The sequence below is a fragment of the Pogona vitticeps genome, chromosome 4, assembly GCF_051106095.1.
Source record: "Pogona vitticeps strain Pit_001003342236 chromosome 4, PviZW2.1, whole genome shotgun sequence".
In the NCBI taxonomy this organism is placed as follows: Eukaryota; Metazoa; Chordata; class Lepidosauria; order Squamata; family Agamidae; genus Pogona; species Pogona vitticeps.
In genome coordinates this window covers 74,032,541-74,059,487 of record NC_135786.1, presented here as the reverse complement: position 1 = coordinate 74,059,487, position 26,947 = coordinate 74,032,541, and the positions used below count along the sequence as shown (strand labels likewise).

At 39.8% G+C, this 26,947-nt stretch overlaps 1 protein-coding gene across 13 annotated transcripts in view; it reads right to left on the bottom strand.

Moving 5' to 3' along the window:
- The window catches only part of NFIA (nuclear factor I A), a 558,292-nt gene that overhangs the window by 364,605 nt on the left and 166,740 nt on the right, over positions 1 to 26,947 (bottom strand). For 6 of the 13 annotated variants that reach the window (XM_020789879.3, XM_020789880.3, XM_020789883.3 and 3 more), the window contains exon 2: positions 16,119 to 16,650. In XM_020789879.3, the coding sequence (XP_020645538.1) occupies positions 16,119 to 16,650 (532 nt within the window). Of the gene's footprint in view, positions 1 to 16,118; positions 16,651 to 22,582; positions 23,126 to 26,947 lie in introns of those variants that run through there. The other 7 variants (XM_072997717.2, XM_072997715.2, XM_078392932.1 and 4 more) reach the window with 7 other exon arrangements.

The following is a 26,947-nucleotide window of genomic DNA, read 5'->3' as shown; positions in this document are numbered from 1 at the left end:
AAAAATGCCACAGTACTGGTTTGAAATGTGCTCATACAAACAACTACAAATGGCCTTTCTGTGTTACCATGCCAATCAAGGATGAGGCACGCGTATAATATGTTAAAAATGGGGAAACTGTCTGCTTGATTCAAACTGGAGATTCCATGGCCTCTTGAGACCTCAAGGCTAAACCAATAAGCCACTGTTATGCTGAGGAACAATGGTTTATTGTATTGCTGAAAACGTCCAACAGAGAATCAGGTGTTGTTTTTCAGATGCCTGAAAATTCTAATTTTGACTTTTAAAAAAAATATAAAATACAGCATGTTTCAGATACAGGTTTTCTTAAAAAGCAAAGGAAAAATCTGTTAACAGTTTTTAACAGCAGGAGGGCCTCTAGGAGCCACAATGGAAAACATTTTTAATCCACAAGCCAATGCCAGTGTATAGCTTTTTAGCTACAGCCCATCAGTAAACGTTCTTCCATTCTGTATATTTTTTTAAACTAGGGTAAAGATTATAACCTGGTGTGGGGAGCCAGCCCTCAAATAAACTCCGCTGCATCCACAGTTGAATAATCAATAAAATAATTTCTGCATAACCAGCAGATTTATTCTTTATTTAGGTAACATGCAGAGTTCTACTTCACCTGGAAAAATCCTTAGATGTCAAACTATAACTAGGTCAGTGTGTCCCAACTTTAAGCAAGAGAAAGAAATCTGTCACATTAAAAAAGCAGGCCCTCATAACAAAACAAGAGACTACAGTATATGAAACACAAAGTGGCTTGGTTGAAAGAACTAGAAAAATTCAGCTACAACGTCATCTCTTTGAAAGCACATTCTCTTATGAGCCTGCCGTGAAGTATGATACTGGAAAACCCAGCAGTGCAGGTTCTGAAAATTGAAATCAAAAAGAACACCAAGTTATTAAAAGTACTGTGAGGGATACTGAAACCGGACACACAGATTTTTTGCATTCTAACAGAGATTAAGGGCAGCTAAGCAACACAGACAATAAAGGAACAGATAAGTATTACAGACAGATCTGTAACTGGACACTGGGAAATAGCAGCACTGAGTTCTAAGGCAGACTGACACGTGGAGCCCTTAGCATACTGGCCGAGCCATCAAAAACGCTGTTTGGAAGAAGAAACTCCAGCCATTGCTTGCACTGAGGAAAGGGGTGCTTCCACTCAGAGTGGGTTATACGTGTCACACATGCATGTCTAAAGACTTGCCCATCTGTGTGGCTTTCTGCGAACCTCGGTGTTCATTATCATGGCAGGTGGAACAATTTTCTGTTGAGGACTAGAAAGCAGAAGGAAAAGGCCTCTTGGGTGAAATCTCAATTTGCCCCCTGCATCCTGCTCCTCCCCCGCTTCTCTATTCGCTTTTTCAGTTCTAACCTTATTATCCTAGGTCTTGCTTTCTATCAAACCAAAATGAAATATTTTGATAAGGCAAGATGACATAGTTCCCAAACAATGTTTGTGGGAGACAGAAGGGAAAATATATTTAATGCAGTGCCAATAAGGCTGGTTCCGACTGAGATGGAGGCCAATTAGGCTTCCTTTTAAAAAGAAGGCACGTATGATCCCCAGAACACATAGGCATATAATTTATTCTATCAAACGCACCAGTTCATCTCCCGGTGATCACCAGGGCAGGCTCAAGGAACCAGAGAGAAGTAAGAAAGTTGTCAGAGTGATAGTAGTAGTGGTGAATTTATTCTGATACTGTCGTTTTCAAGTTAGCATGTGGACTTTAACTCGCTGGACCTTCCGAAGCAGACTGGGAACCCCACTAGCAACTGTGGTATTACCGTGCTACAAATATATCCTTTAGAAAAATCAAGATGTTATTGAGAGCTGGACTGCAAAAAAACTAGACTGCTGTATCAACACACACACACACACACACACCAAAAAATACATGCATCTGGGACTTTTCAGTTTCAACAAATTCACATAAAAGCCCCAACGACACCTTTCAATAAAATACTGTTTCTTGAGTGTAGACTGCCACCCCCACAGCAGCAGCAATGCCAGTCTCAGTAAGAGAGAGAGAGAGCATGGGCTTCTCAAATTACCAGGCAGCACAGGAATGTAACAAGTTGCAGCAGTTCTCATGCTGGGTCTGTGACGTGACAGAAGTGCCCTTTTGTATAGTGCTTTATCCGTGTTATCTTGCTCATGCGTATAAGTTGTCACCGGACGCTACAGTTCTTGCGTCAGTTCAACCTCCATTGTCATCATCTTCACCAAAGTATGGTATCACAAGTCAATTCCAGCAACCTTTTCCATCATTTTTTCCTTTCTCACATATATTATTTTTCCATTCAAGAAAGGTGAACAGCAACTTTTAAATCATGTTCTGTCTTACCTTATTCTAACCAAAACAATCCAGACATAAAATATTGTAATTATTCTACAGTTTACTATGACTTGTATAGAAAACATAACAAAAACCAAAGTATCTTGGCATCTTTATTGTGGTTGCATGTGCAACTGTGTTCCTTTAAACAGAATACAAGGACTGGATTTTGGCCAATATGGAAAACTTTGTCACCTTTCCTTTCTTTTATGTATATTAGCTATATGTAAAGGGGAAAAATGTGAACATATATAATGCTTCTCCTCCCTCTGAAAAAACTTGACAACTCATTTGTTATCAGCTTACTCACTTGCAGTCTAATGCTATAGCAGGACTGAGAGCAGGGGTTTTTTTATGTAACTGGCTTTTTTTACATGTGAGTAATATAGAATATAAAGTAAAATTAAGAAGCAGAAAACAAGCTATGAAATATTAGCATACTGGAGTAAATTCAGTCAATCTATTTATTAGTCTCAGCTGGAGCAGACCCACAGAATCAATGGAGTTTACATAAATGTTCAGTTGCCAAAGTTCTACATTCAGGTGGTCTATTCCATTTGGGACTAACAACTGGATTGGTCTTAAGTATGGGCAAAATGTAAACCTTTGGACAGTGTTATGCTACAACCCCCAGCAGCCTTAGCCAATACACTGAGTGATGAGGAATGCTAGGATCTGCAGCCGAGTATCATCAAACTGGCCACTTTTCTCCATCCTGACGTAGCTCCATGTATTCTGCTATATTTCTCCAAAGCATATTCATTACTTTAAAGCAGAGTGGATTTAATTAAAATCAAATTGATTTAAATCACAATTTAAATTAAAACATTGGATTTTTTAAATGACTTAAATAAAAATCATTTTATTTATACTGTAATATAAATTGATTTTTTTAATCATTGACTTTTATTCAACCTGCAAAAGGACTGCACACAACACAACATTATTATCAGATGTTTATTCTTTTCACAGTAAACATTATGCAATTATATGAATACTTTTAATACCCTTGATCCACTTTCTTTCAGTCTGAAACTATCAAAAGTAAGTCTAACCCAAATTTTCAAAGTACAGCTTTTGCATAAATTAAATGGGGTCTGAGGGAGCATTGTTCACTGCATACGATGCAGGTGATTTTTAAATGCCCTGTCTAGCACCCACTCCTCAAACTATCAGTGAATTGCACTGACCAGTCCATTTAACTCAGAACAAGCTTCTAATGTGGTCTATCAAGCAACAGGAGAGCTGACTGATTTTCTTTTAGTATGTAACACAATATAAAATAAATATATTCTGTGATTCACCACATTACATCATACAGTCAAAGAAGACAGCAGGAAAAACCATGGTTAACACTAATTCAGAAATGACAACAGGACTAGGAATGGATCTAGTAAACAAAAATCCAAATTGCTTAAGACAGTAAATGAGTCAGTGTTCTATCGGGGAAAGAGAAACATTACCAAACTATAGTCCACAGTGTCTTAACAACTTAGTTGCTCCATCTCAAACTGTTGTTTTCTTTATAGATGGTTCACTTTATGTGCTGCTCTAATATTCATGGAAACATCTGAAGAAGATAACCCCTGCTTCCCAACATTGTGAAAGGTGAACGCCTTAACTTCAGCTAATTTATGCAGCAACAAATTCATCACACTTCATAAAGTGTGTCAAAGAGTTACTGCCAGAATGAAATCATTTTGCTCCCCATCTACCCTAAGGATGTAGTTCATTAATTTAATCCCTTTGTTAGAAGTTTATCTCCCCTCCCCCAACATTCAACCTACCTGGAAATCATCCAATATCCATAAAGGCTGGAGTCCTGTACTTGGCAGTATGAACAGATATGTAAAAGATCATGCTTCTATTTTCTATCTAGTCACCCAAACAGTCCCCAAAACTCTTAGTTTTGCTACAATTTGCATTTAGTGCAATTCTGTTATTAGAAGATCTCTTACACAATATTCACAACTGGTTCAATTCTTCAAAAAACTTCCTGTTTATGAGTGTGAGTTATCGTGCTTCTGTACCTACAACTCAAAAAGCCAGGAAACAGCTTGATATTACGGCACAATATCATACCTGCATTGCCAAGCAGGAAAAAAGATGCCAAACTTTACTTGGGCAGCCTATTGACAACACCAATGGCTGCAGTCAGGATGGTCTACACTCTACAGGATACCCTCTGCTGTTCACATCCATTCATAAAGTGACATCACACAAGGAAAAATCCCAGAAGCTGACTCCTGTTTTCATCAGTTAACCACTTCTCACCCAAACACAAAGCAACTGACAAGGCTGTTTTTCAACAAGTGTAAATGGCAGTGAGCAGCACTGCCATGGCTGATGACATTCCTGTTGTGTACACAAAAATACACAGTGGGATTTCAGCCACTGTCTTCAACAAAGTTTAAGCATACCTAATTATACGCAAGGTTTGTCACTTCTGGTATGAGAATGAAACATTAACAGGATGTCATTACCCAGAGTAGAAATTCCAAACAGCAACAATTTATCATTAGCTAACAAACAAATGTAATGGGTTGGATCTAAGGTACAGAAAACTTCTTATGATCACGTAAGGCCACTTCTGACCTGATAAAACACTGTTCCACAAAAACAGCAATTCCCAAATCCAGGTAATCCAGAATACATTACTCGCAATAAAGTGTTCTGGCTTCAGTATGGTAGGCCTTTCGTACTAAATATCATAAAAGGCAGGAGTAAGGTATTCTCCCTTCTATAACTCAGAAACAATCTTTCCTTTATTCTGTCTTTCTCAGACACATACATACACACACATACTCACAAGTGGCACTGAGAGATTCCTTTCTCTTCACCTGAGCCCTAAAGAGAAACACTTCTTTTAGAGGAGGAACAGGCAACTTCCAGTGCTCCTAGGGTCACTTCCACCACTCCTGGCAAACCTAGAGGGGTGCGCACATCATCTCCCCCATACTCCAGGAACAGTCCCATGTTTCAGTATTTCGGCTTCAGGTGGCCAATATAGTGGCCACAACTAGCCATCTGGAGCTATTTCCTCACCAACCTTATTTAGACCAAACCCCCCCCCCCCCAATCGTTGGAAGTGACTGGATGGGCATTCCAAGAACAGACAAGGTATATGTTCATGTGATTCCACATACAGTAGCTAGTCATTCCACCAGATGATGGGATTAGCAATTCTGACCTTACTTTTTTAAAAAAGTGTTTTTAGGTATCTGTGGAAATGCAGTAGATCACTTGGGCCGCTCTCTGCTCATAAGCTACCATTCCCCCAACCTTGCCCACCCCTGCAATTAGAAAGTCAGGAGATATTGCAACACAGTATCACTAACCTCACTAGTTCATTTATAAATCACATAATTCACATATTCTATAGAAGTTTTCATTAGTGCCAATTTATATATTTCCATACAATGTTTACAATATTTATATGTAGTCATGAGATATTCATGTTCATATCCCTGGGGAATATGGATATGAATTTCAGCACCATAGGTGCCACAGAAATCCAGTCCCTCCCCCCAGAACTAGAAGGTACACTCATGGGTTGCCACACTGCATGTGCAACCGCATGTGACAACATATATTATTTATGAATTTATTTGCTACTGTATTAAATTTATAAAATTTCACAGCAGCTGACAAAGAGGACAAAACAACACTATCTATCAATGAAAGCAACTAGAACAATTTCAGAAGAAAATGAGAGCACGATCAACCAACGAAGACAATACAAGACAGCTGAAACATCTACGGTGGCTCTAAAGGTCTAGAGAAATCTAGAAAACTTTGGAAATAAATTTAAAAGTACTTGATTTGCATAAAAATATGGCAGCTTAGGCATCAGGTGAGTCTCTCCAGGAAAGGCATTCCATACCTGGACCAGCTTAGCATAACAGAGTGGGATCACATGGAGGAGAGCTCCAGACAAAGACCGCTACTGAAGAGAGTGCAACACTTGGTCCTTCAGTATAGAAAAATACAGATGATTATTGCTCAGTACTCTCTCCACAGGAAAAAGCGCAGCTGGAATATTCCATGAAACTGATAAAAATGATTCCTATCCATTGGAGGCACCTGTGCCTCCTAGAGTCAAGCCAGATCCAAGGGTACTCTTAAGCTACAACCTGCTTTATTGATTACAACAAAATTCCATTGGAAGAGACAGCCTCCAGATCTTGTAGACTTCCCAGAAGAATCACTTCCATTTCCTACCAACTTAGATTTAGTTTGTTTGTCATTATCTAACATGAAAACAGCTCTCCAGCTCAAGACAAGCAAACACTACTTCACAAATTAGATGAAAAATAAATTATGTAATAAAATGTAATCCATATATTGATGATATCACAGCCTAAATCTTCTCTCCTCAAGGTTCACTATGATGTCAATAGATTAGATAAGGAACAAACAGCTGCAGGATGCAATAGCATCTTCCCAAACAACAAATGAAATAAACTATAATCTCCATTATATGGGACAAACTGGTCCATGCCAATATCCTCGAATTCCACCAATACACCAGAATATTCCAACTTCATGACATTGCTACCAACCAGTAGGATATGAAAATAATTGTTTGACATAAGGTTTGATCCACGTTACTAACTAAATCCATTCCAATAAAAAGGAAGGAATATGTAAGATTTTCTGGCCATTGTAATTCCTCTTTCCATCACAGTTTTTCAAAGTTTACTATGCAACGCTGTGTAGCTGACAAATTAGGTATCTCCTGTCATGAATGTGTATCTCTTGATCTCCTGGATGTATGAAACTACTACTTCTGTCAATCATCATTGTCTGCTATCTCAGTCTCTTATCAGACAATTGTTCAACAGCAAGAATTAAGTTAGGAGGAGGTAAAGCTACGGAGTGTTTCTTGTCATTTCTTCCACTCTTTAAAGGAAGGAGAGAGAAAAGAAAAGAATGACAGCATCAAAACGAAGTCTGAAAACACAGTCCACTTAACAGCACATAGGTTTTAGGCTTCCATCTGTCAAATACTGCATGCCTTTGGCCAAAAACTATCCGTATAAAAACATCCAAACCATTTGCACCATTAAGATACAACTGAACACACAGATCATGCACACAGTATCTGTTTAAGAAAAGCCATTCGCTGTCCTCTAACTCCATTATCACTCAACTCAGTTCCCTATCCTTTTATTTATTTATTTTAAACAACATTTCTGTTCAGTGAGGGCACCTAGAAAGCCATGACACCAGTGAGTAACCAAGGCCCCACAACCACTAGTTGTCAGAAGGCACTTGCGGTCAGTGTGGACAAACCATTAATACTGTAAAGGCTCAGAGTGCATGGTTAAAGCCTATCAGCCCATATTCTATAGTCTATTCCTTTGGGGCACTAGATTAGCAGAGCAGTACACAGGTCTAAGGAGCTTTAAGGTCCAAGGACAGCAGAGGAACAGCAACTGGCATCACAACCGAACCAGGTTTCCCCTGTTTCTGCAGCTACAGCTAAAAGTTGCACTGGTTAATGTGGAACATGGAAGTACAGAGTCACTGCAGACCTTATTCACAGCACTTTTGGACTCAACTGCAGCACAGGGCCCAGAAAGCAGGAGACACTTCAGGCTCCTCAACTAAACCGTGAGGTGCACCAGAAGTCTGAATTGCTCCAAACCACCCACCAATTTGTTTGTACCATACATAGCTCAATAAACTATTAGTCTCAAGAGGCTTCCCAGCTATTGCTTGCCCATGCCAATCCATTTTTAATAATCCAGTAGGAAGTGAGTTGTGGCCTATGTTTTATTTACAGAAGAGATCGGCAAACCATAACTCCTGGATGGTCCTTGGATGCAATCCTACACTTTGATCCTAAAATCAGCTGGCCAGAGGTTGTAAAGAACACATCACTCCTGTAGGGCTTACAAAAGCTAGGGAGAGTCCATCTGCTTGTCCTAACTAAAGTAAACCCACTGAATTAACTCTTTTGAGTTTTAAGTCAGCACTTAATGTGAATCTCACTGATTCAGTGGTTCAGCTCTAGTTGGGACTATCAACTATTCTCTTTTGGTCCCAGCATCCCCTAGTTCACAGAATCTCCCCAGCCAGCAGAACTCTGCTAGAAGTCATGTCCCCTTGAAAAATGTTTTGTGTTTCCTAAGCTCTGTTCCTAGGACACGAACCAAAGAGGAATCATGCAAAATGATGACATACCTGCTTCAAATTATTTGTTATTTTAATTTAATTTGGTTGAGATGTGGGCTCTATAAAGCTAAGGGGCAATTATATTCACAGAAACCTGCACCGGCTACTTTCTGCTGTTATTGCCATTCTTTTTTTTTACATTTAAAATGGGGAGGGGGCATAAAGAACCCTCACAAAAAATGACTATTGACATTGCAAAGTATTAGAGTTTACATTGCTTCTTTCACCAGACTTGGAAAAGGCTGACATGGTGTTTTTAGGTCTTCCAGAGTCAGCTTTCAGGCCTCAATCAAATGAAACATCCAGCCCTGCTGTGTACACCATTGACCACAACAAAGATTGTGGTTTCTGCCACACTGGTCTTAAATAGATTTAAATTAACACTATTCATCACTAAGTGGAAAAGAAAGGAAATATAAAAGTACAGTAACTTAAGACAAGCCCAGCAGACAAGCCAGGACTGGCCAGCAGCACCGGGCAATTTTCATACTACTGAACTAGCCTTATGGCTATAAATGCAGCAAACTCAATTCCAAGGGTTTCCCTCAACATTTACACTATTAGCTCTCTTTTCTTGCCGATTGGGTACATCTGCTATTTTAGAATATAGGGAACAGCATTTAAATTGTGCAATACTTCTTTCCTAAAAACACCTGGAAGTATTCTAAGAAATATTAAAAGACCTAATGCTGCTCGGCTTTATTTGTTTCTGTTTTGGAGAAAGCTTAGCCGCATGACTGAACTGGTGCCAGCAGTTCATGATATGCTAAACACTCATAAGTTCCACTACCGTTAGGGTTCAAATTAGCATGGATGCTTACCATCTCAATTACAGCAGTAAGGGGACAGTTGTCCCCATCTAAATCCTGCTTCTGTCAACCTCAATCCGCTACAGCTAGCAGAAGTTGCCAAAAGAGAAAACACTGACAAACACACTTCCTACACTGGAAAACACTTTCTACACTGGACTATAATGCCATGGTTCTTAAATGGAGTGTTTGGACAAAGAGTGAGAGGGAAGATCTTCAACAGGTAAACTGTAAAACAGTTCAGATTCAATATGGCACTTCAAAGCCATAAGCTAGACATGGTTAAGTAGGATGAGAGCAGAATTGGGGACGAAAATTAGCCACATGCTATACTGGTCAGGAGATCTGGGAACTCGTAGTCCAAAAGTGTAACACTTTTCCAAGGTTTGGTTCTGTGCATCTAAGAATAGCTAAAGTATAAAAATAGGGTTTTTTGTTTGTTTGTTTGTTTTTGCTGTGCAGTGTCACAAACCCATGCTGAAACTAGACTAGAAGATGTTGGACACACAAATGTCCACTATAGCACTGGAAATCTTCAAACGAGAGAAGAGTGAGATAATCAAGAGAGATTAAAGCAGGGTTGTCTCGTGGACTGAATATGGATTGGTGTAACACACACCGAAAAATGTCAGGTGAATACCCTGCCTCAGATTACAAGCTGCCCATGGATTCAGAAGCCAATACACTCAACATCTCTTCTCTACTTCTCCAGATCCAAAGTTACTCCAATCTCTGAAGGAATAAGATACCCTTAAAATCTTTCTAGATAGTATCAAAAAATCGAAGTGTCTCTTCTTCAGTTTTCTTCCCTGAACTGCAATGCTATTGGCAGTGATAGCTGGTGCCCACTGTGGTTTCTTGAGATGGAAGATACAGTAGCCAGTGGTGGACAGAGCCAGAGGTGACACAGCTTACTGCCACCAGCCGCCGCTTTCCTCCTCTCCCTTCCTGCAGCTCTTCTTTTCCACAAATGCTCAGATAGTGTGATGCAGCTAAGTACAACCCAAGCCCAAGGTGCAGCATTGCCCCATATGCCCCATATGGACCAGAAACTACGGGCTACTGGGATCTGCATGCTTCTTTTCAACAGCAGCAACATGAAACTGGAACAACACTTCCCAAAGCACAAAAGGAATAAAAATATAAGGGGTGGTGGTGGTGACGGCAGTGAAGAATATCTTATAGGATCCTCAGCATACAACCTGGGTGTTGCTTCCTGTTTGTTTGCAAGGATAGAGATAACAGGCACAGTGTACTTTGGGAAAACTTAACATTTCAGAAATTAAATAAAATATATTATTTTGCTGTGACAGATGCATAATATTCCGAGAACTTGGCTGCATGTACTGTAGTCCTAATGAGATCCATGAAGTTTAAGCACATAAAAAATGTACAGTATTGCTGCCTGAATGACCCTTAATATAAGTCTTCAGCTTTCCCAAGCAGCTTTGTGTGGAACATGTAAATCTCCAGACCAACAAGGGCTCCTTCATTTTCTGCAACAGCAAGGAAGGTTCTAGGTGGAAAATCTCATTTCACAAATAAAACTCTTTTCGGCTTTGCAAAGAATGGAGCAGCTCCTCCACATGCTTATTACATGCTCAATGACACCCCATGAAAATTTGACCATCTGGTAAATATTCAAGATATCAGATCAGTGGCCGCCCAGAAGCCACTGGTAATGGTGCAGCTAAATAATATTGTAAATTAAATAAATAAATAAATAAAAAGTACTGTTCATACAGCATGGTAACAGAATTTCCACTGGAGATGTACAGTGATTCTAGATAATACTTGAAAAATCAACGTTCATGTATTGACCACTTCTAGCTCAATCCCTATAGGTATCTATTTATTCTATTTATATGTCACCTTTTCTTCAATACTGGGAACCAAGGCAGCTGACAATGTGATTCAAAGTAGACGTAGCTATAAACATATAAAAATCATCATTATCTTAGAATTGCAAAGCTAGAAGGGATCCTACAGATCATCAAGTCTAGTTCCTGCCAAGAAGACACAGTGGAGAATCAAACTCCCAACCTCTGACTCTACAGCCAAATACCTAAAACCACTGAACTTACAATAGTAAAGCTCAATGAAACAGATGATTGAGCTGCATGAAAAAAATTAAACAGAGGAGGATGGGAAATAAGACCCACAGAATTCAATGAGACCTACTCTAAGTATAGCATTTAGGGAGAAACTAAAAATCTCAGTGATATTGCACCTGCTTTATAGCGATAGGGAGCGGGTTCTCAATCTGTTACTATGGCCATCTGGTTAATCAGCAAATCATGAATAACTCTACTACCATACGACAGAATGGCAACAGCCATCAAAAATCTACGAGAATGCACCCTAGCTAAGAAACAACATTTGCTTTTGTCTGATTTGAACTACATAACAAATACTGAACCAGGAGGAAAAAAAGAACAAATTTTAAAATGTTAACTAATGGGAGAAAGTTAGCACTGCCAACAAAGTTATGGAAATAATGTGGTGAAATCAGACATTGTTTATAATAATAATACTTTTTGCAGCAACACTGAAGAATGCAAAATGCTGTAACAGCTCTATTTCTTACAACAGCTTTCATATTACTGCTAAATACCAAATGGTCTGTAACTATTATCAAGATGACTGCAGCAATTATAAATGTCACAAAAAATGTACAATATGAAATTACAAGTTTGTTATGAATTTACAACAAAGGAATGCTGCCACATTTATTGAAAAGGTATCCAAATACATTTTATCTACATAATTATTTCATATACTTACCCTTCCTTTACCCCATAAAGGAATAAAATACAGTACATACTAAATACAAAATCTTAACTACAACATAACATTAAAAAAAACAATTTAAAAACATGACTGACAACACATTAATGAAAGACACAGTTAGCCCCCAACCTGTTTAAACCCCTTCAGCCAGAGATTGGCTTCCACATGACTGGATAAAAATATATTGGCCTGCTAGCATAAGGACAACAGAGTGAAAATCAACCAGGATTCCTTCCTTTAGCAGGGAGTTCCAGAGTCTGGGAGCAGCCACTGAGAAGGCTTCATTATCAAAGGCTTCCTTCTTATGCTTCACTGTTGTGAATATCTGAACTAGTTCAGAAATTATGCCCTTATAAGCCACATTGGTTTATTTCAGGTTAAACAAAGGGTACCCTTTTCTATTGCAGTTGCTTATTTCCAGAACTGAACAGTTTCCCACAGTCAACCAAAATTAAATTAGCCCTGTCGCTACTTTGGCTTCAGTTTTTAACGTGATTATGATCTACCGAAAAAGCACCTATTCAAACAATATGCTATGATCAGATTATTTAAAAAAAATAATTTAGTATTTTTATACATATTTTTAAAAAATTAAATCTTTTCCTGAACTTAGGCTGGGATGCTGGCTACACTCACTGGAGCATGTGCCCCACTGAAGGTGGTGGAATTTACTTCTGAGTAAACCTGCACACACTTGCACGGTTACAATCTATGGTCAGAAACACCATCTGATTGTGTAGTCTGACAAAACGCAAGCCAGCTTTGTCCAACCGAAAAGTCTTAACAAGGAAACTAAAAAAAAACCTTTAACAGAACCCAATATTTGAGCTGAGAATCCCTGTTTACAATGTGATCGTGTTAGCTGAAGTTGGCTCTACTGCAGTAAAAAACAAGGAAGTTCTCGCTTGAGTGCCTACTAATGAACAAAGGTTAACTTTATCTCAAAGGTCAAATGCCTGGTGGCGAAGGTTATGACCCTAACAACTTAAATGGTGACCCTGCCACGTGCCTAGTATATTGCAGATCCTGATACAGATCATCTGGTAAAGGACTGGTCATAAATTTACTTGGGTGTTACACTCCCACAAAGAATACTATTTACCACAATAGTTTCCAACTTGTCATTTGATACACAGGCTGGAGAACTGGGGGGGGGGGGGGAGGAGAGCAATCCAAAGTTACAGGCAGCATGGTTCAGCTGCACTTGCTTGCTTTTTGTTGCAGTTACTAAAACTCTTTAAACTTCTTTCTTTTAAAAATAAAGTAAACATGACCTGCCTCCTTGTTCAAAAATTCTGGTGTTTCTGGTTTTCTTCAATACATAACTGTTACATTTTAGACACCCCCACCCCTAACATTTCCTCAAGAGAATAGCTGTTTTTGCAAATCAGCCTAACTTTGGAAGAAGCAGCATTGTTTAGCATCTTCCAGATGACTACATCCTATTCCTAGGAGGTGTTATTCAAAAAAAAAAAAAAAAAGTCAGCAAGCAGTACTTATAAATACATATTTAAGGATAGAAGGAACATCTTACTGCAGAAATCACTGAAAATTCAAGGATCTTTTAACAATACAAAATAACGGCACATTGGGTGAAAAGGCTACAATGGTTTTGGCATGTATCTGAACGCACGTTTTACAGTCTGAACCTCTTGCCAACACTGGCTACTTCTCAAGACTTTTAAATAGATAAAAACACAGTTTTCTGTTCATGCAGACCACTGGAGTTACAGCAGATGCTCTTCAACTCAGTGGTATATAAAATGACCAACTAACCTATAATTTATATATTCACACTGGATAATTCCTCAGCATAATTGCAGTAAATGTCTTAAAGCAAATCAGGAATATCTGATGAACAAGGGACCGTAAGAACTTCCCTCTATAATGCTTTTGTTGCGCATACAGTAGAAGTTGCCACTACTGCGGTTCTGCAAGAACCAATCACTAAAAACTTGGACAACATTCATTCGTGACAAAGGATTCTGGGATACATCTGAGAGAAAAAGACAGCCATTACAACCGTTCTCCCACATACACGAGCAGTGAGGCTACCCTGATCAACAGTATTTTGTACAAACAAACAACGATACAGCATTATTGAAATATTCTTTACAAGACAATGAACTACTCAACAAGAGGGTGATACATTATATACATTGAAAAGGAAGCGTTACAATGTGAACATTTTCCTTTTTTTTAAAGGATCTGCAAACATAAATACCCTTCAAAACATAGTTCCTGCAAGCAAAAACATGATTAAAACATTTACCTTGGCCTCGAAAGGAAAAACAAGTTCAAATTTAAGAAGCTCATTACAAAATTTACCAATAATGATTACTTTTTTGAAATGTGCTTCGTATCTTAATGTCTTCTTCCATGATGCATTCTATAACAATACCTTCAGTAAAATTTTCATAACCAATTAACTGTTTTGTTGTAAATTATTGATTTTAATACTTTAAATTATTATTACAGTTTACTTTGAGAATGATTCTAATGAATATCAAAATACCATGGATTATATGAAAGCTCAACCTAAAACATTTTAGTCAACAGGTGTACAAAAATTGCTAACACATAACTCATATTTTAGAGAAAACTGATCTACTTAATTATCAGTATCTTAAAGCTTTCATTTATTTACTCATTTTTCCATATTATGAGCCCATCAGAGCAAGTTCATCAACCAAGTCTCACAGAAAATCATACAATGAAATTGAACCAACAGCCTACTGTGGATGCATACTTAATTAATGAAACAAAACTGATACATGTTTTAAAATCTAAATAAAACCTTCCACCATCACACACAAAAATCACCTTTGCCAATAATTTTTTACCCTTCATTTACTAGAAATACAAACTGGCAATAGTAAAAATCTCATATAATTGCACAGTCAACACATATCATCCTTTCTAGAAATGCTAACTCAAAAAAAAAATTATACAGGCCAATAATTCCAAAAGTGCTGCCACATAAGAAGTCATAACAAAGCAAAGGTCAATTTGACATTTGTATGAGACCATCCAATAGCCACCAACATATGTTGCATTTAAAACAGTAGGTTATAAATACACATGCATTAAAATTATTAAGCTTTTCCTCCTCTCCAAATCTAACCCCATCTAAAATCCTGGTATGGTTAAATTACAGTAAGACCAGTAGGTTGCTCTGAAAGGTCAAACAGTTGCCAGTGTTAGCCTGGATGACTCAGAAGAGAAGCTAACTTAACACAATTTGCCCAGCACAAAAGAAAAATGTGCACTGCAAATTATATTATTTTTGCTCAGTAGCTTTGCTTGTCTGGTACCAGCCACAGGTGTACTGATATTCAGACAGAATTAGTTAGTGCTAAGAACTGAAACAACAAAAATAACGTCTACACCACTAAACTAGCAATCTATCCATTAAAATCAATCACATTCCCATACAGACCACAATTATGAAGAACTTGATTTTGAATTTTCCTCTTCCATTAAGGAGCTATTTCTTTATTCACAACTACTAAAATCAACAGTTCGTACCTCCATGGGGATTCATCAATCCTGGGTTTTTTTTTCCCCCTAAGGTTGCATTTAGGATGCTCGATCCATTTAAAACTGGATGGGGCTTATCACAGAAGTACTGTTTACTTCTACAAAGCACACAACACTCTGACTTGCAACCGTTGCCCCATCTTCCATATATTTTGTAAATATGCGTATGATACACTTTCGAAAATGCACTTCTGTACATATACAGAAGGTTAGATTGCAAAATGAAGGCACTGTTCTTTCACAACTGTGTTTTATCAGAGATGGTTGGAACATGACACCATATCTCTACATCCACTCAACTACCGGTTACATGTGAAGCCACTATCAGAGCCATGCTGCCAATCAGCCTGGTACAGGTACAAAACCCGATGACCTAACCTATTACCTCATAAACTCAAAAAAGGCTATTCAAAGTTGAACAACTTGGGATAGCGGTACTTACCTGCTGCATGCACAAAGTATGCCAAATATAAATCGAGTTCCTTAACAGAAACCCCTATATGATGGGGCTGTACGCACAGCCCTGGGTTTGAGCACTGTGGGGACTTTACAAGGCGTTCGCCATCAGTACTTTCAAGCGGAATACCTTTAAATAAAATCACCATAACAAGGTCCAACCTCCAGACCTTATCTGCCTGGCGTAAGCAGTCAATTCTTCTCATCTTGCCCTTCTGGTCTGGATTGGAAAGCACACAACAAGGAGATTTTTTCCCTGTGACAGTTAGAACAAAATCCTCCCGGTACTCAGGCCTAATATCTTTTCGCAGCTTTGCCAGAAGTCTGGATGCCCATTTTTGTTTGACCTCAGGTTTCTCGCTTAGCAATTCATCCTTCACAGCTCTCTCTTCTTCTTTCGACATGCGCTTCTCATGTTTTTTAAAGTACTTCCGCTTTCGAGCTTGTAGGTTGAACCATGTGTATGCAAATGCTCGGACATGGGGTAGAAGTGCTTCAATGAAGGGATGGAATTCATCCTGGAAGGAATTTAAAAAAAAATACATTAAAACAAATATTTCCCAAATATTGCCATAACTTAGAAGCAAGTCCTTAAAGGTTATCAGAATGCAGGAATGACCCAGGCACCTCAACGTCAGCAGCAGGTATCTACATAATATACTGAAAGACATGGAAGTATACAGGCAGGCTTGATGAAAAATTCAGAAAATCTCCAAAATTTATTTGTTCACCCGGGTTTCTGTAGTCACTTGGTCTCATTCTTCAAAATTTAAACAAATTTTAATTTAAGTTACCTAAGAAACGTACATTGCTTAAATAAAACAATTCAAATAAACTGCTTAAACATAAACTCTGAAAATATCCTACAACGCCAATCATGATCACATTCAGATAAATTTCCAGTTAAATCCTATGGGACATATATCTAAGTAAATGTACTGCAGATCAGAATTTAAGGCTATAAATCTCAAATCACTGGCTTCAGAACAGGCCTGTTCAAGAATCAATGATTTGAAGTCTGAATTGTTATGACCTGAACGCTATTTCAATGAATGGAAACAGTTATTTGCTCTTTTCCCAACCCTTGGTGAATGGTGTGGCCAATGCATGATATGTCCGCCAATCTGGCAGAATCTGAAGATCTCAATGCCAGTCATTATTGGAAAGTGAAAGCATGACAGTGAAAATTTTCCTGGATACAGCCATCTCTAACATTAAATAATGTTGATTGTAACTGACTGCATAAAACCAATCCAATGGGTGATTCCTGAAAAGAACAAAGAAAATAATACATGTTGCCATTTTTTCCCAAATGTATATAGTAAGATATTACATGAAAATCATTGAATTATGGATTTTTGGAAAGCTTTTTAGATTTTTTTTAATGTGTAAAACTGTAACAGTATACTAAATAAACATGGCTTGAGCACAGTTAACACTTTTCTTTCATTTTAGTATTTATTATTATTATTATTAAACAACCTAGGAGGCTATAAAGTTTGTACTGGCATTATATGATAAAATGCTGTTTAAAATCAAGGTCTGCTCCAGTTTTTCGGAAAAGTATTGGGAGAGGAATAAAACAGTGTTACCGAAACCATTATCTGATTTATATAATAGGACTTGTTTCTTTCTTTGTAAATATAGAAAGGTCATTTAAAAGTTCTTCCTAAGTCAATGGACAAGAGAGGACAGTGAGTAAACTTTTTTTTCTCAAAAATCAAATAGAGCAAATGCTGCAAAAGCCAGATGGAAATATATTATAGTAACTGTGAATATTATTTCTATGCTTGCACTTGGTTACAAAATTACATATAGGAAAAAAAGGTGTGCAATCAAAACATCTCATCCTGCATACACACAGCTGCAAGATGTTATGACTTCTCTGAGTTATCTTTGCAAGAGGCACTATTTCTGTCTACATCTGGTTTTTCATACTGGAAGAACTCATAGACATTCGCCTTATACATAAATGTGTAAGTACTTATACAGGGAAGCCTTGTGAAGTTACTTATTAGTTTAATTCAGTTTCTTAATTCATAAAATCTGCAAGTTTAATCAAAATAATTCCAGAATTTTCTTTCAAAAAAGCATTCTTGTGCAATCCTTTAGTAGGTCTCGAATGCTGAGTGATCAAGCAAATACAGAGATGAAGGCCAACGAGGCGGACAAGTCAGAAGTGTGCTATTTAAAAAACTGTCATGATCTGAACCTCATATTCTTCTCTAGCTCACAAACAGTTAATTGCTATGTACCATATAAAAATACACCACAATTGTTATGAACTGTATCAAAAATATAATGGACAAGTGTGGTTTTGTTGTATATTTGCATAGAAAACATTCTTAGAAACAATGGGAAGTTGGATAAATATATTCCTAGATATTGAATGAGTGATAGATACTTCTATGAAAGTTTAGATTTCTTTAACATAAAATGAACATTTTAAATAATGACTGTTTCCACAAGTCCCCACAGGTGGAGGGGGGAAACACTTTATATTTCAAAGAAGTACAAAAGAAATATCACAGTACTGACGTAAGGGGGAAAGGAATAAGAGAAGACTATCACATATGTCTGCCCTTTCCAGAAGGAAAAAAAAAAGACAAACCTCCAAGCCCATTTCTAATGCCACCAAAGGCAAACTGAACTGAACTCTTCAGCAAGATGCAAGACATACCAAGGCGTCTTCCATGTACCCAGAAACATACTTTAGAATAACGAAGAGTGCCAACAATGGGCCATATCTGAAAGGCTATCCTCTATGACCCATGAAACATTTACAGACATAATTCATCCCAAAATAAATGCTGTCAAATCCTGATGCTTTTTAGAATACAACTTGGCTGCCTCTTATGAACTACTGTACTTCTACAATTCAATAACTCACCGCTTCTTACAAAATTCTTTCCGTGCTATATTTCAAGTACTCTACTGTAAAGCCAAGCCCAATGTACATATCTAGAAAAATCCTAGCTAAAAATCCTAGCTAAAAATCTTGAAATCCACTGCATGGCCTCCAGGTTATGCTGCAGTTAAGAAGTTCATTATTATTTATACAAGAACCATTATTCAAATGGTATCTTTCAAAATGATATATGAGAAGTTAATTGCTCAAAAAGAACGAACTCCAAATTAACTTTCAAATATATTCCCTTCCAAAAAAGCCAAGCCTTTATTATTAGAAAAGTTACTAATAATTATAATCACAAATTGAGACAATTTATTTCTTTGTATCTGACCTTACGATGTTGCTTATATTATTTTCCCCCCCAGTTATTAAGGTATTCCTGGTGAATTTACGAACAGTCACGTATTTGCCATGAATCACATACAACAGTTAAAAGCAGCAAGCACTATAAAAAAAGGAGACATGCTTTTCTTTTCCTGGGTCAAGTTTAGGACTACAACTTCTCCAAAAGTTTAGTTACGCCTATTTGAAATTTTTAAAATGTTTTAGGATCAGAAGTTCACATACTAGCATTTTCAGAAGAAAATAACTGAAGTGACTTCATAATCTTCTTTTGCAGTTCACAAGGACTGTAGTTTAAACACAACTGTGAACTGTGTTCTGGGCTAGAGCAAAAAGTTGTTGATGTGTATTTGAAAATGAGAAACAAATAATATCAGCAGCAGCAACAGTCCTACAATAAAGGTTTACTCTTTTCTAGCAATCTTTGGAAACAATACATTTACTGCGCTGTGTTTGAAATTTAGCCAGTTTTGGAAATTCTCACAGCTTACATAAGCCACTCACATATAGGTCTATCATAAGCTGTTAATATAACACCAAGACAATGTTTCATAAAGAGCAAGTAGGCAAATCACCTACAGTGAAGAAGGAGTAGGTAGTAGATAACTCTTTAACAGGTATTTTGTCCTAGTCCATTAGCTGCGTAATCGTGCTTTATGACCATTCTTTAATTCAGACTGGACAAATCTTTAACATACATAAGCTTTGAGATGTTTATATAAATACTTAAGCCTTCCTTTACGATGACAATTCTAGCTCTCTATATGCAGTTCTTGCTATGTTTTACAAAGGGGTCTCCTAAACACCATATTAAAATATGCAATGAAAATGCAGAGTACTTTGCAACCCAATGGCCCTAAGTTACAGCAGACATAAAATGGAAATATGTCTGAAATTTTCATAATGAATGGCCTAGGCCTACTCAAAAGTGGAGTATTCATATGCATTATGTTGGGAACATGTGCTTAAAAAATATTTGCTAATCAAGAAATCTAATTTAGGTTCTATACAAGTAAAACTTTTCACTAGAGCTGATCTCTGAAATACAGTCTACAGAAGCTTGAAGCAGACTACAAAGTATGCCTTAGAGTTATCTTCTACCTACAATGAATTTAGGTATTCTTCACTAAATTAAACTGGATTACATAATTCACTTGCCAAAACAAATCTATTGATTGCAGGTTATGGAGGTAAAGCTTTGGTGGGTTACTGAACCCTACAAGTGCTCAAAAGTTATCCATACTTAAGCTTCTCTGTCACCCTCAAGAATGAACCCTAACCCCCCTTTTCCCCTCTTATACAGAGATTGTCCAAATATATACTTACATTCCCACACAAAGGCAGGAAATAAAGTAGGTCTCCCTCTTGAAGAATTTTATCCCAAACCCATCCCTACGTCCTGCTAACCGAAGGTGTGTGATGGCACACCCTCCCAGCAAAAAGCCCCCAAATGTTAGAAGAGATGAACAGATTCAAATTTGCTTTAAAGAACCAAACTTTGTGAGACCACTGTCAAAAAGGGGGGGGGGGGAATCAAGTTCTAGCAAAGAGTTATACAGAAAGAGGTGGAAAGGGATACATTGTTAAAAAAAACGCACACCACACATCCCAGGTCAAGCTTTATGTTTTTCCATTGAGAAAATGTTGTCACATAGAGTTGTAGGTGGAGGTGGGGTGGGAATATTATCTGAAGACCTGCTGGTGCAGAAGGGCTTCTTCTTTTTTTTTTTGCCATGGCCGTGGGGGTGGAGGGGGTGCGCTGGAAGCTAGAAAGAAAAGTTGCCCGAACTCTTTATTTAAGTCGCAGTTTTCCCAGAGAGGACTTGCATTCTAGTACTGGGCGGCAGGCACAAAAACGCTTGCTATCGAGATCAATGTAATCAGAAACGGGGTGTGTGGGGAGAGGATCGGGGGGGGGGGGTCAGGAAAGCAAAGATGGGACGACACTTGCACTTATTTTCAAATCCAGAAGGCACTGAGTTTCGGAGCAGACAAAAGGGATCGAGCAACTTTCTGCACCACAAGTTTTTTTTTAAAAAAAGGAGAGAGAGAAAAAGAGAGAGAGAAAAGAGAGAGAGACGGGAACACTCTCTTGCCCGCCTCCTCCTTCTCCAGGCAGGACGTTGCAAGCCCTATTTCCCAAAGGAAACAACCCCAGGCAAATGTGACACCCGAGCAAGTGACAAGGCGCGTTAAAAGGCGGTCAGGAAAAGGCAGATCTGGGCTGGGGTTGCCTTTCCGAGCCTCCTCCAAGAGCGGTGCGAGGCATGCCAGGAGCTGCAGCGCACTCCGAGGCTCCCGAACGCTTGTTGTGCACGAGAGTAACGGAAAGTAAGCGCAGGGGAGCTGCGGCGGCGGCGGCGGCGGCACGGGGGCTCCAGCCAGGAGCGCAATGTGGATTACTGAAAGCTCGAGCTATCCATCAAAGCCTGGTGCAACGTATAGAGAAGGAGGGCAAGAGCTAGGCATATAGGTGCAATGCATCTCTCTCGGTCGCTCTGCGTCTCTGCCTGGGACCGGCAGGCAAAGGGCGCGAGAGCCGCTCACCACCACACCAAAACCCCAAACTGCTGCTGCACAAAAAGCACACCAAAAAGTGAGCGAGGAGTTTAGGACGATAAAGCAATGCAGCTCTAGCAATTGAGGGGAGGGGGGGAAGGGTTGCATGCAGCACGCAGCACGCACTTTACTCGAATCTATACTTTAAAAACAAAAACACAACTGCCTCTAACTCTCTCTCTCTCTCTCTCTCTCTGTTGCGTTGTTCCATTTCCATGCATTCATCGCCTCCGAAGCACAGCGAGTATCGATTTCAGATGACCAAGCATGTAATGGATTTGCAAGACTGCGAAACACGTGCAGATCGTCCTAAAACACACACACATACGCACTCACAAACACGGCGTTTCGGGGCGAGCCGTCCTCGGCCAGATACCCCCGTTTCTCTAGCACACAAAAACTCCCACACCCCAATATTAATTAAACCCTTAATAACTAGGCGCCATTAGCCATGTGTCTATACAAATGGCCGTGCAAGAGCAAGAATGTAACCTAATGGGAAAGAAAGTTACTTTCCGCGAACCGGATCGCGCCCTCCCGCCCTCTACGCCGCCCCCATCTACAAACCTCGAGCGACCCTCTCCTCCCCTCCCACCGCCCCCCCCCCAAAAATAAATTGAATCTAAAAAGCTTCTTACCTGGGTAAGACAGAGAGGAGAATACATGATTGCGGCGGGGGGGTTTGTGGCTTGGAGGTGTGTGAGTGAGAGGGAGAGAGAAAGGAAGGGAGGGAGGGAGGGAGGGAGGGAAAGAGAAAAGAGAGAGAGAGAAAAAAAAGAAAGAGGGGGGAGAACCGAGCCTGCTTCTTTGCTTTCACATTTCCAACTCTGCTAAACTACAGCCAGCGCTGATCAGCTCCATGAGCTGAACTTTAACCCCGCCTAGAGTTTCCCTACACTACACACTATGCATGTCTACTGTACCCAGGCGTTAAAGGCATAGTGCACACTTCCCCCCCCCGCGCGCGCGCGCTTCCAGCGACGACAGCAGCAGCAGCAGGGAAGGGGAAGGAAAGGGGGGGGGGAAGCCCCAGGCTCCAGTTTCTCCGGGAACCTGCCAGCGTGCCTCCAGCCCTGCTTCTGCTCGGCTCTGCACCGCTCCACCAGAAACAGCAACAGCAGCAGCAGCAGCAGCTCCTCGCTGGCTGCCTTGCCCGGGGGAGGGGGGCTGCAGTGCTAGTGCTCGTCCAGCCCTCCCTATCCCTGATCCCTGCTCTCAATGCATTACTGGGTAACGCAGGCAGGAGCCGTTTGCATGCAGGGCTCCCGAGCGGCTATAGGCTATACAGGATGTGCTTAACCAAACAAAACTACTTTTCCACATTTCTCTCTCGCGCGCGCTCTCCTTCTCTCAGATTCCCGCTTTCCCCTCCCCCACCAGCTCCCACTCCCCCCCTTACTCCAACATATGCACGCTTTTCTTTTCTCCCCCCCCCCCCTTCTTCAAAAGACCTTCAAGGAGATCACCTTAAGGACTTCTGACTAAACTAAACTTCCATCATGCAACTCAGGAGGCAGATCTATTCTTGAGCGAAAGCTTTCCAAAATATGACAGTAACGCAGTCCATAAGGATTCAAACCACCTTATATGGGGTGGGGGTGGGGGTTGTTACACATTTACAGTGCTGGTGTTGCCTTTACACACTCTTTGAAGGATCAATAGAAAAGGTCACTGAATACTATAAATCTGGGATTGTTCTTTTTTTTAATCCCGAGCAATTAGGTTACTAGGTCTATGAGGGTATCTGCACATACAATATGTACAGTATTTTATTTACACAGTGAGGTGAGAAGTAAAGACTTTATCCACAATTCCTAGCAATTGTGTGTATTTGTATGGATGGCTTTGCAAGAGTACCTGATTATTAACTCAAGATAGAGCCAAATAAATTTGCAGAAACCTTCCAAGCTATCTTGAACACTTGGCACATATGACTTCCAATATTATTATTATTGCTATTTAGGATGTTTTATAGCCAAGTATGCTTATTTTACTAATAATACACAGCTCCATGACTGCGCTGGAAGCCTCCAGCCATAAAGCAGTTTCTTCTTTAAAAGTGCTTCGACTTAGAACTGAGCCTTCTGTCCTTTATTTATCTTATAATGCATTGTTTTGGCACAAGAAAAGCTTTGGTTTTTGGGGTTTGGAAAGTTGCCAGTCAGTGAACTTTTTCTTATTCTGACTCTTAACATTTTTCTCTCCTTTCTTTCTAAACCTCCTTTCTGGTCTTCCTTCATTTTTCATAACAAGCTGCCGCCTTCAGATACTTACATATCCACAGCCGCTCATGGGGGGGGGGAGGGAACCCCAAAGAGGAAGAAGATACCACAAGACATACCACACACTGCATGCAAATTTTCTTTACTGGAGCTGAGATTTAGGTATTTCAACATTGCAAGGCCTTTAAAAGTACTTCAAGGACTTTTTGAAGAAAATACATTGCCCAGAGCTATGCAAAGAGGAGGCCCAAGTTGCTACGATACTTTCATCTTTGTTCTTGGGAAGCCCTTCCTTTTCCTAAATGGGATGCTTCATTAAAATTATAATAATCTGAGGGTTGCAAATGCCTAATCTAAATACAAAATTAGCCCCTGCTTTCATTCAGATTTTTTTTTTAAAAAAAAAAATTAGGACAGAAAAAAAAACAAACCCAAAACACCCCAGTACCTGCCAGTGACATGGAAACACACCCAGCTAAACATTTGCTAGGATCTTTCAGCATTCCAAGTTTCCTCGACAGAATTTTCTGGCTGAGAGTCTCACAAAGAGCTAAAACATTCAAGAAAAACAACTGACAAAAAGTACTGAACCTTTCAACCCTTCACTTATTATTCAGGCTTTCTTCGTGTGTTGCTCCTTCCTTCCTTCTCATCTTTTTTTTTTCTACAGCCTGAATGAAGAGCAGCTAATGGACAGTGAATGACAATCCATATCGTGCTTATTATATTTATATTTCCAGAAACAATTCTGTTCACAATATATATGCTTGAGCCTAATTGAGCATAGGCCAGCTAGTGGGTACTGTTCCCACCCTGGGCAGGATTTGGTATGTGCAGTGATGCCACTACAAATACTCAAATAGGTGTTTGTGGCAGTGTGTGGAAAGCTATACTGTATCCTACCCAACTGGTGAGCCACAGCCTGACAGCTTGACATGTGTTTCAAACACTTTGCCCATAGTCCCTCCATAGTTGTGTGAACAGGAAGACTAGTAGAGGGGGTGGTATTTTCCTCACCAAGATTTCGCTGGAACAGAGACGGAACGCAGTTCACACTGTTTCCCACCACGGATGCTCATTTTGAAAACTCTGGTTCATATATAAAACATGGTGTGGAGATTTTTCTTTCTTTCTGGTTTCCCTTAATATAGGAAAGAAGCACAGAGAAGAAAGATTGGCCTTTGAGGCAAGGACTGGGCTTTTGGCTGTGCTCTCTCTGCTGGCAGGCAGCTTCGCGCTATGATTTCCAGCTCTTTGTGGTTAGCAATATTATCTTAAGTAACTTTTGGCGCCCTTCGTAAGACTTTTGGACGTGGGATGATTGTTTGCGCCCTCTAGGCAGACGTTGCATCCAAGTTCAGCACCGAGGCTTTCACATCCGCTCACTCCTCGCCGTCCCCTCCCCCTCCTGCAAAACCTATACAAAAATGCTCTCGCAGGGCGCGCGCCCTCTCTCTCTCTCACACACACACACACACTCACACACACACACACACACACAGAGAGAGAGAGAGAGAGAGATAGAGAGAGATAGAGAGAGAGAGCAGCTGCTAGAGAAAATTCCAAGACGAAGAAGGCACGGACATAATAAACAAAACTTTAACTTAAGCGCCCCATTCTTCCCCTCAGAAAGAGACCCAAATCTTGTTTCTCGGGTGAAGAATTCCACCAGAGAAGCGGAGAGAGTGGAAGGGGGACGCCTCCAAACACATTCGCCATCCTGGGAGAGTGTGTGTATGTGGTGTGTGTGTGTGTATATAGAATGACTGAAGACTTACATGTATTTATCACCAAAAAAAAGGGGGAGGGAAGAAAAGAACTCGGGAGAAAAGAAAAGGATAAATTACATTTCAAGGAGATCACTTAAATTAACACACACACACACACACACACACACACACACACACACACACACACACACACACACACACACACACACACACACACACACACACACACACACACACACACTCGACCAGATATCTGATTCAAGCCAACATGTCTCTTGAAAATGGGAACCTTGGAAAGTGCTATAGGCGGCTACCGTGAAACGGTATATGTCTCTGCGAAAAGAGTTTTCTGCCATGATTTCCCCCCCCCCCTCCTATCCATATTCTACCTGGCACGCCGCCCGGCGTTGCATTTGCAGTGTTTTATTTGCAGAAACTTTTACCTCGCCAGCTTCAGTGAAATCCTCTTTAGATATATAAATTACGTCGCGAAGGGTTCACTTATATGGACCATCTTGAATATATATTAGGGAGAGACTTAACGGGAAATCACATTAATATGATTTAAAAACTTTTTAGGCTGGGATCTTTAACCCACTTCCTCAGGATTAGTTCCGTCGGTCGAAAACGAGGCTATTATCCAGAACATAATCACTGGGGAAGATCGCACGATCGGAGAGCGAACGAAGTCGGAAATGATTATTAGTTTTTACGCCATTCCTTCTTCGCGGCGTTCCCTCAGTAACTTCGATTACTTTGAAGCGGGAACTTCCTCTCCCTAAAAGCGACGTCGGAGTTTCCTTCCAGTCAGTTGTGGACTGGAAATGTCACCGCCTTGGCTCTCTTTTAAACTGAAATCTGGCTGGCACACCGGTTCCAACTAAAACTGGCCCCAAAGAGTGAGTGATTGAGTGTGTGTGTGTGTGTGTGTGTGTGTGTATGTGAATGTGTGTGTCGGGGAGGGGGTCCCGCTTGCTTATCGTCCCTCCACAATAAATGAGCGCCATTCTAGGCATGACAACTCAGAACTGGATGCAAGGGGACATAACAT